This window comes from Puma concolor, chromosome E1, assembly GCF_028749965.1.
Source record: "Puma concolor isolate L17-30 chromosome E1, mPumCon1.1.hap2, whole genome shotgun sequence".
NCBI classification, from domain to species: Eukaryota; Metazoa; Chordata; class Mammalia; order Carnivora; family Felidae; genus Puma; species Puma concolor.
Genome location: NC_141680.1, coordinates 23668689 through 23685402, shown reverse-complemented (window position 1 = coordinate 23685402; position 16714 = coordinate 23668689). Strand labels below are relative to the sequence as shown.

At 39.9% G+C, this 16714-nt stretch overlaps 1 protein-coding gene across 4 annotated transcripts in view; it reads right to left on the bottom strand.

Moving 5' to 3' along the window:
* The window catches only part of AP2B1 (adaptor related protein complex 2 subunit beta 1), a 129562-nt gene that overhangs the window by 19285 nt on the left and 93563 nt on the right, over nt 1-16714 (bottom strand). For all 4 annotated transcript variants that reach the window (XM_025918282.2, XM_086686663.1, XM_086686662.1 and 1 more), the window contains one exon: nt 16309-16438. In XM_025918282.2, the coding sequence (XP_025774067.1) occupies nt 16309-16438 (130 nt within the window). The remainder of the gene's footprint in view (nt 1-16308; nt 16439-16714) is intronic.

Genomic DNA, 16714 nt, shown 5'->3' with positions numbered 1-16714 from the left:
ATGCTAAGAATAACATAGGGAGTAAATCACAACCCAAATACTAGATTCTCCAAGGATGACATGCCAATCACTCTTTAGGCATTGAGGCCAAAAAGAATCAAGGGAAAAACACAGTATGAAGCCAGCTCAGTTCCAATCCGGATGGCAGCTACTCTTAAACAGAACCTTAAAGAGGATAATACTGATTGCTTTAGAGAGCTTTCTTATTTTGAAATTCACCATCCCAACATATACAGGATAGGAAGGCATAATCCTGACAAGCTGAAGAACTACTTTCCGAGAGCTTTAATATCAATACCTAGCTTGCGTATGGGAAATCAGTTACAACATATATATCCCAACTGCCTTAGTATCTTTACTTGGATAACTAATTATCTCAAACTGAACATGTCTAAAACCAATTTCTTGATCTCCCCTCCCCATCCCTAAACAGTAAATAGAAATACCACAAAGCCTTCTAATAGTCTCCCTGTTTCTGCACCTGCCTCCTCCACCCCCTGTAACACCCCAGTCTATTCTCAACACAGCAGCCACAGAGTTCTTAAAATGTGGGTCAGCTCATAAATACCTCTCTGCTCAAACCTCCAATGACTTCCCATCTCACTAAGAATAAAAACCAAAGTTACGAATGCCTATAATCTGATGCCTATTACCTCTCTGATATTATGTGCTGTGACTCTCTCCTTGCTAGCTCCATGTCAGCCACAGGGGCCTGCTGTTTTCTCTGGCACAGAACAGGCACTCTCCTATCTTATGGCTTTGTGCATTTGCTGTATCTTCTGTCTGGAATTCTCTTCCTCCAAAAATCTGCATGGCTTATTCCCGCCTCCTTTAGGTCTTTGCTTTAATCAAATATTATCTTTCCACGTAGGTCTTCCACGATCAATGTATTTATAAAATTACACCACCAAGGTGTAATTACACCACCCCAGGACTGCCTATCCCAATCTCTGCTTTATTTTTCTCCAATGCCTTCATCTGACATACTATTTTACTTATTTGTTGGTTTACTCACTGCCTGTCCCCGTGCCACACATACCCCGCCCTGCAGCAGAATGGAAATGCTATGAGAGGAGGGGTTTTGTCTTTTTTACGAAACTGTTCTCAGTTTCTAGAACAGTGACTGGTACAGACTGAGTACTCAGTAAGAATACCAACTGTAAAATGTACTACTCAAAGTACCTGAAAACCATTTAGGTTTAGACAAGATATAAACTTGGTCTAAAGTTTCCAAAAGGACAGTACTTCTCAAGTTTTTTATATTGTATTTCCCTTAACAGAAGAGGAAAGTATGGACATATATACCAGGGTGGAAGTAGAAGGAAGGGTCAGGATTGGGGGTAGATGATGAAGTAGCCCATCATAAGAACAAAATTTTTCTGAAGTTCCACACTATTCCATAATGCATCTGTATGTTTTAATATGAAAATGTGTTTTCTCCCTTTACTTTTGAGTAAAACTGATGCTCCAGAAAATGTCCCATGTGTATTCTTCACTTCAAGTACCTCCTAGCAGTGTGTTTAAAAATTGTGGATCATGACCAAATGATGCTTCTTAAGATTAAGATAGTGGGTTGAAACTTGTATAAAATAATAAAACAGGGGTGCCTGGATGGCTCAGTCAGTTAAATGTTAGACTCTTGATTTAAGCTCAGGTCATGATTCACAGTTGTGAGATCGAGCCCCGTGTCAGTCTCTGCACTGAGCATGGAGCCTGCCTGAGATCGATTCTCTCTCTCTCTCTCCCTCTCTGCCCCTCCTCCGCTCACACGCTGGCTTTCTGTCTCAAAATAAAAATTTATCTAAAATAAATTAAAAAATAAAACAGGATGGAAAATATTATAGTGCATCTTATGAACAGTTTCCCAAAACTGTTTTGGTTTTACGTATGCAGTGTGTGTGTGTGTGTACAGAAACTGTATTTCTTACTGTAAGTGTCAGTCAAAAAAGTATAAAAGCCATGAATACTCACACGCTATGTAAAAAGCAAGCAGTGAGGAAATGGATTCAACGGACAAAGGAACAGAGTGCATACCTCAAGCTGCTCTGAGGACGCCTAAAGCAGATCACAGATGGCACCAAAGAGCAGATTACCTAATCTTCTGTGCCTCTGCCCTGTCACGTGCAGCGTGTGACCATAACAATATCAACTTGCCTTTCAGGGACATCAATAGGAGGAGCAAAAAGAAATGATTATGAGGCAGTTGGAAAACACAAAAGCGGGCTATAAATGTTTAATAATAATAATGATTTTCAAAAGTTACTTTCAGTGAAAGTGCAGCCTGTCAGCTTCGGCCTGTAAGTAGCAATTAGTTTCCTTCCATAGTATAGGAAGCCTGCTGCGGTAGCTGAAGCCTCTTTATGGTGCACAGCTGGAGACAAGCAGGCTAAATTAATATTCTAACCTCGTTCCAGTGTACTCAAAAGTACTATAAAAAGGTACGAGATGAACTCAGTCTGAACTCTGGTAAATGCAGCCTCTCACCAGAGATAACCGCAGGAGGCAGGGCCACAAGAAAAACCCAGGCAAGTGGCACACAGCTCACCTCTGAAGAGTAGATCATCTACTCTTTCATGACGTCACTTGTGACCTTTCCAAGTCTCTGAAGAATATTTTTTTTTCTTTCATTCCTCCTCTCCATTTAGATTTTGGAAAGACTATTTGCAGGCTGGTCCAAGCTAGGACCAGGCAGTGACGCCAACCATCTCCAGTTCTCTGAGGAATGATGATTCAGATGTGTTTTAAGTGCCACACCACCTAGTCAACAGATCCTGAGGGAATGGCTCTGAGTGACAGGTTTTTAATGGCACATACTCCAACTGTGTGATGTATGTCATCTGAGACTCAATCTGCTAGCTGCTGGACTTCCCACCTGTACTTCTGCATCTCTGGTCAATGCCCCCCAAATATCTACCATCTGTAGTATAAAATATGGTCTTCCATTTCAAATCCTGTGGACCAATAAGTTGAGAATCCTGAGAAATTGAAGTTTAAAAGAAATTACAGCTAAAAACAGAGCAGAAGTAATCACGAAACCTGCCACCGAAAGTGTCAATTTACTTTCCTTCTGATGCTAATCATATTTGAACTTGACCAGCATCTTTAGTTTACTTCCAAGACTGAGATTCCAATCTTGTTGGAATCTCTATATATTCTTTCTCACTCCACCAACAAATCAGATGGGATTACACAGCAGCCGAGAAGCCCTCGAACAGTACCAACCTGCTGCCTATCGTAGATAAAAGCCAGACTTGTTCACTCTCAAACAGTTAGGATTTTCTCATTGTTAAGAGTGCGTGGACAGTGGGACTCTGTACAGAGAAAATTCGACAGGTTCCCCTCCTCCTGATATAAGCAGTGGCTCCATGTCTGTAATTTACTCCTGGGCAACAACATGGCACTTCAGCATTTGAAGGTTCCAAGACCAAAGAGCTCTTAGAAGGGAAAGGAAAGCTCTGAACAGACCCCCAGATGATCTCTTAAACTGTAAACCCTCTTCTATAAGAGCATTATAATCACTGGGTTTTAGAAAGGCAAGGAGATCCTAAGAGCCAAGCTCTCTTAGTAGGCCGTTTTGAGAGGAGGTAAAAAGAAACCAAAAGGACCCTGACTCCTCCTATGGTCCCCATCCTGTCATGAGATCTGCTTAATTTCCATCTCAAAAAACTCCCAAAGAGTTTATACCACGAATTAGAATGCAGGCCAACTTAATATCTCTAGAACACCAAAGAGAAGGTTAAGATTGTAAAGTGGCATGTGGGGCGCCTGGGTGGCTCTGTCAGTGGAGTGTCTGACTCTTGATTTCGGCTCAGGTCATAATCTCGTGGTCATGAGATTGAGGCCTGGGTCAGGCTCACACTGGGTGTGCAGCCTGCTTGGGATTCTCTCTCTCTCTCCCTCCCTCTCTCTGCCCCTCAAAATAAATTTAAAAAAAAAGAGGAAAGGAAGGAAGGAAGGAAGGAAGGAAGGAAGGAAGGAAGGAAGGAAGGAAGGAAGGAAGGAAGGAAGGAAGAAAGATTGATTGTAAAGTGGTATGGATAGATCGTGAGTTCATGACCTGAGCTAAACTCAGGAGTCCGATGCTCAACTGAGCCACCCCTAACCACCCCTAGACTGTTTTGAGTATTTGAATAAATTGTTACCTCGCGAAGAATTGAGCAATGAGATACAATGAATATCCACTGGCAAAAGATAATCATTTTCCGCTCTTAAAATTTGTCTCCTTCTAGCTTTGTGTCTATCACAATTATGAAAAAGACAGGCTTCTTCCTGGTCTTACAGTAAAAAGGGAATTGCTCAGCTCTAATTCTTACCAGGCATCCAAATGATTTTGGTTTTCTCTGAGGCTCTAAGACACTTACAGAGCACCCTTGAGCCTCCAAAGTTACTCTGAAAATATTATCCAAAATAGTCTTAGGCAATTAGGATAACAGTTTAATAAATAGTTGCGTAGTGGCAATTTATTTTAAAGTGGCACACAGACATAGGTTAGCAACAGAAAACGTTCTCCAAATATTTGAATAGAAATACGTTCTATTTTCCTAGTTATCTCCAACCTTGGAATTGGGGTCCATTAATGTGCTGTGATTTTGCCCTTTCAAATATTGATGAACAGAGTAAAGAAGCAATAGCTTCTAATGTTTGCTTTGCCTACTTGGAAGAAAATGAATTTGTACTCGTAGTCCTCTGATTAAAATTGAAAGGTGTCCCAGACGCAGTCAATGAGGAAACGCAGGGCTAGATCACACAGGGCCCTAGAGACAACTGCTGGGCTTTTGGCTTTTCTGCTTAGAAAAAAATATCAACACAAGTTCTTTCAGACAGGCGATGTATACCTGAGTAGAACAGGGCAATGGTATAGCAAAAATTAAGCCGCTATCGAAACTCTGATAGGACCACACCTATATGGAGAAGATCACTGGAGAGGGCAGCTGTGCACAAGGAACCTGGATAAGGGAAAATAATGCTAAGATACACTGAAGCTCTGGTAGCTTCCTCGTTTTTTTTTTAAAGCTTATTTATTTTTGAGGTGGGGGGAGGGAGGCGCAGAGAGACAGGGGGACAGAAGATCCAAAGAGGGCTCCATGCTGACAGCAGAGACTGATGCAGGGCTTGAACTTGGCGAACCATGAGATCATGACCTGAGTTGAATTCAGGACATTCAACCGACTGAACCACCCAGGTGCTCCCTAGCTTCCTTATTTTAAAGAAGTTTTAGATGTCAGGCAAAATAAATCAGAAACTTACAGCAAATGTGTACGTGATCTCTTCCTGCCAACACAGAACTCACCTGCCATACCATACTGACCAATCTGGTTACTATCCAGAAACCTCTATTACAAACCCCAAATTCTCTCTTCCTCCAGCAGTCTACAGCAGAATGACTCTATACAGTTTCAGTTGCCAGAAACAGCTAGCAACATTCTCACAGGCTTTTCAGCCTGCCTGACAGTTCCCCAAATCCTAAAGTCTTACCTTAAACAGATTCTGCCAGATCTATATAGGTTCTAGGCACCCATCTCTCTCCCTCCTTTGTTTGCTAGGTCTAGCTGATGTGACCTTGGTTGTAGCTGTCACATCTCGGAATACCATTTGCTGTAACAGCATGAACTGTTTGCTATGTAGGGCTTACTGTTAAATTTAAAAAATACATTTAATACATATTGTACTGAATCACAAAATGGTGAAAACAGGACTAGTAAACCACCAGTTAAAGTGATTAGATATTCCACACCCCAGTCTGATATGTCATAAGCCAGAAGACCCAATGGAAATGCACAGACCTCAATGAATGAACATTACTCATTAAAAAAAAATTTTTTTTTCATGTTTATCTACTTTATTGAGAGAGAGAGGGAGAGAGAGAGAGAGAGAGAGGGAGGGAGAGAGAGAGAGAGAGAGAGAGAGAGATAATGAGTGGGGGAGGAGCAGAGAGAGAAAGGGAGACACAGAATTCAAAGCAGGCTCCAGGCTCTGAGCTGTCAGCACAGAGCCCCATGTGGGGCTCTAAACCACGGATTGTGAGATCATGGATCATGACCTGAGCTGAAGTCGGATGCTCAACTCATTGAGCCACGCAGGAGCCCCGAACATTACTCAGTTTTAAATCTTGGGGTAAAAGTGATCTAGAATGAAACTAGGTTCTAGATAATAAACATACAGTCTCAGATTAGTTAGCAGCAAGTCAGAAATCAAAGGGGTTCACAGGTGTGCATATGTTCTGCCCGGTATATTATCTAATCTTAACATGGACAAAAGGAGGGCATATAGTTTTCAAGATGACTGGACACATGGACAGGCCGCCATGCACAGATGCTGGCTCTGAGCAGTTTTACTGGGGAAACAGGTCACACATAGAAGGACAGAAATTATTGTGAAGGCATGAGCTATGGAATTGAGAAGTTTTGTGCTTTCAGCCTTCCAACTCCTTTAATGGCTTCTGGAAAGGAATGTTACCAAACCAAGGACCACCATTTATTCACACACTTTTCAAAAATGGTTAAATACTATTTCCCTTGGTCTCCAAACTGTAACTGATTCTAAGTACATTCACCAGTGTCTCTATTTCTAACCAATTTTTTCTACTTAAAATTAGAAGAATAAAACTGGCATCTACTTGCAGTGCACACAAATAAATGTCCTTCCATAAATTTAGGCTTTCCTCAAGTGGACTGAAAGGGAAATGAGTTCAGACTGACAGATCTTCAGGCCCTATGAACCTTGATTCAGACAGAAACTTGTTCTATAAAACCACAAGCTGCAGAACTAGGATCTACAGACAGAATTTAAAGGAAGATATGTTTTAGTCAATATAAATAACTTTCTAACTTAAGATGGAATGGGCCATTCTAGGGTAGTAAATCACTACTAGTATTCATGTAGATGTTGAGATACCATTACTGCTAATATAGGGTAAACTCCATCAGAAATAGAGTTTGAAGTTTTATTTTCAAGGTACATGGACCTCAATACCATGAAGCCAATGCTTAACTCCTACATAAAAATTGTAAATAAAGCAAATTCTTTTATCTCAATGAACATGATGTTACGGCAAAATATAAGACTTGAGTAAATATGAATGAGGGCAGGATATGGCTCTTGAGTGGGCTTCAATCCAGCTCAGAAAAATCAGAGTAAACTCTCTTTAATTCCAACCCACAACGTACTGTATGGCTTTGCATAAATTATCAGCCATAATGAGAACACAGGGACTAGAAAGAGGTGCCTACTTTTTACTCAGAATTCAAAGTCCCCTACTGCATAAAGATCACATTGTTAAATCTACTTTCTAATTATTTATCAAACCAAAGCCACAAAATTGATTACATTTTTCATCATCAACTCCTAACTTACCATCATGATATAAAGATGGCTGGGATTTTAATAGATGAAAACCCACAAATCATTTTTATTACCACTTTAGAACTACCTTATGAAATTCATTTTTTGCTGAAGATCTGCAGCATGGGCTTCAGCTACTTGAGTAATCTGATCTGAGAGACCCTTCTTTATGAGGAACTAGGTCACAAGCTTGGGTGTTTTCAGAACTGAATTCTGAATTTCAGGAACAACTGTGTCCTGCCACTGATGCCAGATTTATGATGCATTGGACCACCTCTGCTTATCTGGGTACAGAATTCCTGGCACTGCTTATGGGTGGTTATTCAAGCAGGGCAGTTGCTATTAATAAGTATATCCTAAAAGGGAGTCCCATAAGCCAGTTGTTGAGTGCTGATTTATTATAGAAAGACAAAAGATATTGCCTAGTAGAGTCAAGGTACATGGACCAAGGTACATGATTATCTTGATGAAAAGGATAAGGAGTATTCTCAGTAAGGATAACCTAGCAAAAAAGCAATATCTAGTATGTATGTAAGATAGTCTAATTTCTCAGATGAGACATGAAAAATGAATCAAATTTGAAGCAGCAAAGGGGCACCTGGGTGACTCAGTCAGTTAAGCATCCGACTTTGGCTCAGGTCATGATCTCACGGTTTGTGAGTTTGACACCCGTGTTGGGCTCTGTGCTGACAGCTCAGAGCCTGGAGCCTGCTTCGGATTCTGTGTCTTCCTCTCTCTCTGTTCCTCCCCTGCTCGCACTCTGTCTCTCTCAAAAATAAATAAAGATTAGAAAAAAAAATTGAAGCAGCAATCACAGAAAGTAATTTTCTCTTCTCTTTGGTAGTAAAATGTTTTCATCTTTCATAACCAAGACTCCATGACCTACATATTGTTAATGGAACATTTCAGGTTCCGTCCTGTCTACAGAGGTTATTTTCAGCATTGGATCTAACTGTCCGGCCTGGGAACCTCTTATAGTTCCCATAAAATCCACCACTTCAAGGACTCAACAGCTATTCAAGCAGCATGTAGCCCCATAAAAGCAATCAGCATGCAGAGTCCTCAATTGTGGATCCTGGAAGACCAAAGAAGTTTTTTAACACTGAACTTGTTTGGCTTGCACGATAGTCAAGAAAAATCAGCAAATGCCAAGCTGGTTAGCTTCATTTGATGGAAGCTGCTGAAAAGGTCTTCCATTTGGAAGCATTTACCAGTTTTTTTGGTACAATAGCTACAGCTATGGGCTTTCTGAGTGTGAACTGACATATGTAAGCCATGAAATATCAGGGACAGGCACCATCTGCAACTGATTGTCTCACAGGCTGGAACTGCAATGTAGGAGTAGCAAGGGACAGAATTTTCTCAGGGCCATACACTGGCGCAAAAAAAAAAAAAAAAAAAAAAAAAAAAAAAAAAAAAAAACCAACCAAAAAAACAACCCTTTTGGCTGACAAAGATCTTAAAGATATGAATAAATAGGACTGTAAGATTGTGTTCTCTGGAGCTAGGATCTTCAGCACATTCTCCCCTAATCACTCCAAGGGTAAAATGAATAGAAGTTGTTTTAGAAGAGACATTCAAAGAAAAAAAACCAGAGACATTTTCCCTAATTAGTATTCATTCTGCTATCAAACAATGCTTATGTAGGGTTTAAAAGCAATAGGTTGATAACAAAAACCATATATAGGTTTACCTCCAAGGCTCCTAATTGTAACTACTATAGAAAGAAGAATTTTTATAAAGGTGTTATCAGACTTTCAGGTATAAACAACAGACTGAAAATTACAAATTTTCTTTCTCCTGGAAGAAATTCTGTCATAATTAAAGAAAAAAAATTAAAGGTATAAATTATAAAGACTGGGGAGCAATAAAATCTCGGTAGTGTAAAATACATGCATTAGCAACACCACCACAGAATTCTCAAAGGCTCAGGACTGGCAACACCTCTAGAAATGTATGGAGGGGACTGTGGATAGACAGTGTTAAAAGAAACAGGCTTAAGGTGCTGTTGGGAGTCTGACATCCCCACCACCATTCTAAGCTACCTTAGGCCCTCAACCCTTGCGAAAAACTAAAGATTAATTCTTTAATAGGGGTGATGAATTCAGCGCATTTATGCATAATGAATGCTGAGACTCTTCAGCCATCTTTCCTAATTTAGCTTCCAGAATGCTGGCAGAAAGCCTTTATATTCTAGACAAGAGAGTCAAAGATAATTTCTGGAAGAATTAAGCCAGCCCAAGAAAAAAGATGTGGAAGTACTGACATAGAGGATTCCAGCTGCCCTCAGTGATGAATAAACTGGTGGTCCAGCCCTGGATCTCCTGGTTTAGAAAGCCATACTCTGATCCTCCTGTGGCCTCCCTGCAACCAATGGATAGAAAAATTCTCAGGACCAAAGAGATATGCGCAGATAGAACACACAGAATTTCCTGGCAGACAGACCCAACACTGTTTCCAGGGCCTGTTTGAGAGACTTCTATCACTTTTGCTGAGGGTCAGTAAGCATACCCTTAGGCCCAAGGGATGGCCAAAGGGTAGAGATGGGATGAAGGAGGGTATGGTGTGAAACAGGCTTCTCCAGTTGTACTTCTGAGTGGACGAATAGGGAATTTTAGCCAAGAACCAAATGGAAATCCTAGAATTAAAAAGTATGTTATCTGAGAAGAAAATTATACTGCATGAAGTAATAGAAGATTGTAGCCTACAGAAGAAAGAGTCAGTAGACTTGAAAACAGATCAATAGGAATTATTCAATCTGAAGAACAGAGAAAAATGATAAAAAGAACAGCCTCAATGATTTGAGGGACGATATTAAGTGGTCTAACATTTGTATAGCTGGAGTGCCAGAGGGAGGAGACACACAATGGGGCAGGAAAACTTTGAAGAAATGATGGCAAATTTGGGAGAAACAATCAACTTACAGACCCAAGACAATCAATTAACCCCTAACCAGATAAATATAAGGAAAACACTTAGGTACGTAATGGTTGAAATGTGGCTAATCCATCTGAGGAAATGAAAATTTTATTTTATTTAATTTTATTTCAATTTAAAAAGCCACATGTGGCTAGTGGCTACCTTACTGAACACTGTAGCTAAAGAGAGTTATGAGAGGAGGGCCTGGGTGGCTTGGGATGGACTGGGTGGTTAAGCATCCAACTACGGCTCAAGTCATGATCTCATGGCTTGTAAGTTTGAGCCCCGTGTCAGGCTCTGTGCTGACAGCTCAGAGCCTGGAGCCTGCTTCGGATTCTGTGTCTCCCTCACTCTCTGCCCCTACCCTGTTTGCTCTCCCCCTCTCTCAAAATAAGTACACATTAAAGAGAGTTATGAGATATCAAGCCATCATAATATGTGCACTTTACTGATTCAAACAAACAGTAATGAGAAAAACAAAAAGGTTAAGGTGCTGAGATAATTAGAAACCTGAACACTGGGTATTTGACGTTAAGGAATTCTTGTTAATTTTTTAATGTGAACAAGTTACTGTGGTTATATTTTTTAAAAAGAGACTCTTCTTTTTAAAGTTATATACTGAAATATTTACAGATGAAATGCTATGTCGATATTTTCTCAAAATAATATGGAGTAGGGCTGGGGATAGGGGTATAGATGAAACAATATTAACTGTGGATTGATAATTACTGAATGACAGGTATGGCATACATATCATTACACTATTCTGTTTACTTTTTTGTAATGTTAACAATTTTCCATAAAAAGTTTTTAGAAAGTAAAGCAAAATGAGAAAGAGATGGAAAATAGGAGGAGAAAACAGGGATTTTCCCTTAAGGGTCAACATCTAAATGGCAAGCAAATAATGGGAGATCTATAAAAGTTAAAAAACAAACAAACAAACAAACAAAAAACCACCCAGAATTTGGGATTCAAGTTTCCACTTCGAAAAAGTCCAATGAGTACCTGATACAATGGGTGAAAAGGGACTCATACCTCTTCAGGCACATCACTGTTAACTTTCAGAACATGACGGATAAAGAATAATACAAGTTGTCAATAAGAAACAACAGCGCAGAATTAGAATGGCATCCCACTAGGAGGAAAGTGATTTGTAACCTAGAATGTTATACAGTAATTGTCAAAAAGTATAAAAACACCGTAAAACACGTGAAACTTTAAAACCTTTATTCTCCACGTACCATTCTCGGAAGCTACTGGAGGATGTTTTCCATCAAAATGAGGGAGTAAACAAAGAAAAGAAAAATACAGTAAGGAGACCCAACATAGAAGAGAGGTGAAGGCAATGAACCGTGGAATAGCGATGAAGGGAGTTCCCAGGATCACAGCCATGTTTCACACATAAAAGAAAACCAGTCCAGAATGGAGCAAGTCAGAAAACTCCAGAGGGGACCCTCAATAAAGTGAAAAGTGATAAACTGTGTTTGAAGGCTCTGACTTCATTGGAAGTTGGGACTGAATTATAGTTAAAAACACAAAAAACTGGGGCACCTGGTTGGCTCAGTCAGTTGAGTATCTGACTCCTGATTTTGGCTCAGGTCATGATCTCAAGGTTTGTGGGATCAAGCCCCACGCTGGAATCTGCTTTGTGCAGAGCCTACTTGGGATTCTCTCTCTCCCCCTCTCTCTCTGCCCCTCCCCTGCTCATGCACAGGCTCTCTCAAAATACATAAACTTAAAAATTAAGCAAACAAGAAGAGACAGGTATTAACAGGTAAGCATGCAACTAACTACTTATAAAAAGTTTTATGGAGAAAAAAATAATTATCCTTTATAGCTCTGCTCTGAAGTACAGCAATAATAATGTAAACACTGGGCTCTGATTAAAGCAAATTCTGAGCTAGCAGAATAGGAGGGAAAATAGAAGGAGAGGAAATTGGCATGAAGATAATGTCAGTGAGTGGGGAAAGATGTACAGGAACACCTAAAATGGAAAAATTCAGAAGTCACAATACAAGCATGTTATTCAGACATAGAGAAGTAAATGCAAAAGGTATCAACTGAAAGAGGCGAGAGGGATGGACTCTGTGGAAAGAGAAATTGGGGGTCATGTCGGGGCGAGAAGGCTGGAGACTGGGTTTTTCTTAATTAACTATAGAACCAGTTGACTCTTTAAACTGTTTTTATAACCCTGACAAAATTAAAACTTGAAAGAATGGTGCTACCAATGATCCCATAAGAGTTTATAGCCCAGTGGGAAGGGAAGCCAAGCAGCTGTGAGAACTCTGCAGCATCTGTGCAAAGACCAGAATGAATACATGTGACGCTGTAAGTCTATTGTCTTTTTGCAGACACTGACTTGAAGCAGTAGCCTGCCGGGTGTCAAGTTTGAAGAAGTATATTGGGAAAATGTTTCTAAGCAACTAACACAGATGAAATGAAGGTCAAGGATGTCAGAGAAGACTCATTTAGAAATAATTCATTTAGACATTTGCTAGTGTTTTGGTTTCATTTAAATAGAGGGAATCAAGTCTCTTTTTCTTTTTTTTTTTTTTAATTTTTTTATATATTTATTTATTTTTGAGAGACAGAGTGAGACAAAGTGAGAGTGGGGGAGGGGCAGAGAGAGAGGGAGACACAGGATTGGAAACAGGCTCCAGGCTCTGAGCTGTCAGCACAGAGGCTGATGCGGGGCTTGAACCCACAGACTGTGAGATCATGACCAGAGCCGAAGTCAGACACCCAACCGACTGAGCCACCCACGCGCCCCAAGTCTCTTTTTCAAAGAATATAATTGTATGATATAAGTAAACTCAAAAGATCCCAGCAGAGGCAAGCTAAACTTTACTTTGTGTAATACTTATAAGTTGGATTCATGAAGGTTTTAACAACATCAGTGCAGTAGGAGACATTTTCTAGGCTCACACCTCTACTAGGTATTTAATTCTTGTCTCTAAGGTATAATCTATTTTACATTTTAGGAGGGAACAGTGTCTTTTCAACCTTTCAATAGTGTTTCAGACAGGCTGTAAGTAAGTAGTCTGATGAGCATTACAATGAAAAGTTTTTGTACTAAGTGCTACATTAAGTTCTGGCAGCTGGGTTTATTTGTCCTATATATTGATATCAAATCAGCCAAAATAGTTAAACCCACACTGCATTCAAAATTTCGTTTCCTCCAACCCCAAACGTTTTTTCTTTCTGATTTTATAGTCTAAAGTGTAGAAAAGTACTAATTTTCCTACATGAGTTCTTGAATTTAAACACTTATGCAAATATAATGTTTAAATGTCAATCAATTTTTATCTGGCTTTATCCTAGATCTTCATGATCTAAATTTGTTGGAGTTAATACTGGATTCTTTTTGTTCATACTGGGACAAGGGCAGAATGGAAGCTGAAATCTACAGAAACCCACCCACCTTAAAACTAGCCATAACTTTCAACTCCCACCAGCAGACATTAAATAGAGCTGCTCATAGGGAAAAAAGTTTTTCTCTTTTAAGTTTTTACTTATCTTCTCCACTGGGAAATGCCAATTAATGAGAAAACAGCGATAATTATGACATCCATGAAGGAAGAGAACCATGGAGAAAACTCCAACAATAAGTACTTGACTACAGATGTAAGTTTTTTTCTTTTCTCCTAGAGAAAGCTGAGATGCTTTGTTATACTCTACTTAGATGGAAACTTTTTAAATGTTTGCTTCTTATAACTTCAGGTTTGCAAAAACAAATACTTATTAAGTCCTAATCAACACTTTTGAGGGAGGGATTTGGACTAAGAATCAACTGCTCTTATGAGGGTTCGTTATTCCAGATGTTCATTTCACTGAATGAAAAATGGAAATACAAATAGGAAAGTAAACAGACATTCATTTCTTTATTGTTTCCTTTTTGTTCTAAGAGCAGAAAATTTGCCCTGGTTTCTGTGACCCAAATTCCCTATCCTACTCCTAAAGTAAAGCATTCTTGCCGACTGTCCTCAAATATTATGCTGGAGGCTCTATGGGCCAACAGGAGGTTAGGTCTCAATGGAAAGGGAGCAGATGGAGATTTGGGTTAGTTCCTTACTTCAGGATTCTGTGCTGGAAAAGCCCCTTAACACACTGCTCTCGTCATAGTAACAGCCAGCTCCATCTGCACAGTAAGTCTTGTTTTGTTCTTCCAGTCTGAGCCAAGTTCTATCATGACTCACTCATCTTTGCTCTGAATCATTATACCCTTTGCTGAGAAAGAGGCATCAACTAACTGTGGCACTGAGGTAGTGAACCTGCGAACAGGCTTGGTGCGCTGGTATTTAAATTACAGAAGAACATGGGTTTTAACTCCAAGTAATTCTGCTGCTGGTGTCTCAGTAGTAGGTCTCACACTGGTGTTTCCAGAAACACTGAGCAATGCTATCTCACCTGTCCTGACTGGGAAGTGGAAGGTTGATATTTTTCTTTCATCATTTCCAACATATTTTATATTTTTAGTCTCATCCAGACTATTCATTTCAAGTTCTTGGTGGAAGAGGAATACTTGTCCTCTGCTTTGTTGTCACTTCTGTCTCTCACAGTACACCTTTCCCTCTTTTTATGGTTCAATTTGTGAACTCATTGTCAACAGACAGTTTCTTTTCAGGTAGGAGTCCTGATGGCCCTGAAGTTTAGAGCTCTTGCAAAATGATTGCTTTGTATTTGCTTCTGCCAGGAACCCTGGGTTTCACCAGTCCTGGGCCAATGTTACATTCATTTATTGGTTTGGAGAACACTTCACCAAATAGCTTTTATATTTGGACTACACGTCCGTATATTACGCCATGTATAGCAAAATACTGGGCCATGGATTTGTCGTAAGAGGGCACCCAGAACGCTGGTCAGAGAGATACTTTTCCATCACCTGCCTTAGTGGAAACACTTTTCCCAGTCCCCTTTCACTGAGGGAATTCCCTTTCCAGGGTATCAGCTCTGTGCAGAGATCAGCTAGAGTTCCCCATCTCCGGTGGGCCCAACCAAGACTGTCTCTCTTGTCCTTGTGGGCATTTACAAATCCCCAACACCTAGGGCTTATATCTGTATTAATAACCCTTCAACAGTGCCACACTTTAGCTTACAAGCTTACTACTGTGCCTTCATGTTTCTTTAACTCCAGAAGGCTTATATTTCAAAGAGAAATTCAAAACAGATGAAAACTGAATGAAACTCAGCTAGTACTTAAGCATTCTAAAAAATTCAATATTTTCAAGATTGAGAGGCTCTTGTAGACCTGCTAAAGTTCTGAGCTTCTGTAAGATGCTACTTAGCATAGTTATGTGCTAATGGGGGGGGGGGGGTGTCTTTAAATCCAGATAACTATATTTGGGTTGTGTGCTCAAAGATAACCTCTATATAAATCTCTACTGAAATTTTTTCTCATATAAATGACAAATTCACTACAAAAGTCTTAAGAAAAAAGTTTGTAAATAAGATCTTAAAAAGTTTCTAAATGTTTGTTGAGCAAAATAATGAATAACTTCCTATGTCAATGTAGGACTTTTTAAAAAAATCTGTTTTTATGTTTAAACTCCAGGGGCTCCTGAGTGGCTCAGTCAGTTGGGTGGCCGACTTTGGCTCAGGTCATGATCTCGTGGTCCGTGAGTTCGAGCCCCGCGTCGGGCTCTGTGCTGACAGCTCGGAGCCTGGAGCCTGTTTCAGATTCTGTGTCTCCCTCTCTCTGACCCTCCCCCATTCATGCTCTGTCTCTCTCTGTCTCAAAAATAAATAAATGTTAAAAAAAAAAAAATTAAAAAAAAAAATAAAACAAAATAAACTCTATGCCCAATGTGGAGCTTGAACTCATGACCCCAAGATCAAGAGTTGCATGTTCTACTGACTGAGTCAGCCAGGCATTGCTTTGGCGTGTTTTTCTTTTAAATAAAAAATAAAACTCTTCTCCATAGTTATTTCAAACCTGAATATTCCATGACCAAACCTAATATAAGGAAGAGAGAGGAGTTGTGTTATATATAAATAAAATAAAATTGGGAAGATAATCAAGTTCATCCCTGAGTGAAGTAAAACTCTAACCTGGAGGTTATTCAGAGGCTCCATTTTCATGACTGGGCCCAAGGTGTTGAGAGGCAGGGAGACATCAATGCTCTGGTTTGGCATCAGTGGTGTATGGATGGCCAGAGGAGTGCTGGGGATGACACCAAAGCTAGGAAAGAGAATGAAGAAATTCCAGAGGTTAACCAGGAGGCAGGATTTAGGCACATCTTTGGGTTCCAGTGGCTCTTTACTCCATATCAAGAAAACATATTTTTAATTTTTAAGTTTATTTATTTATTTGTTTTGAGAGAGAGAGAGAGAGAGAGAGAGAGACAGCAGGGGAGGGGCAGAGAGAATCCCAAGCAGGCTCCATGCTGTCAGCACAGAGCTTGATGTGGGGCTCAATCTCATGAATTATGAGGTCATGACCTGAGACAAAACCAAC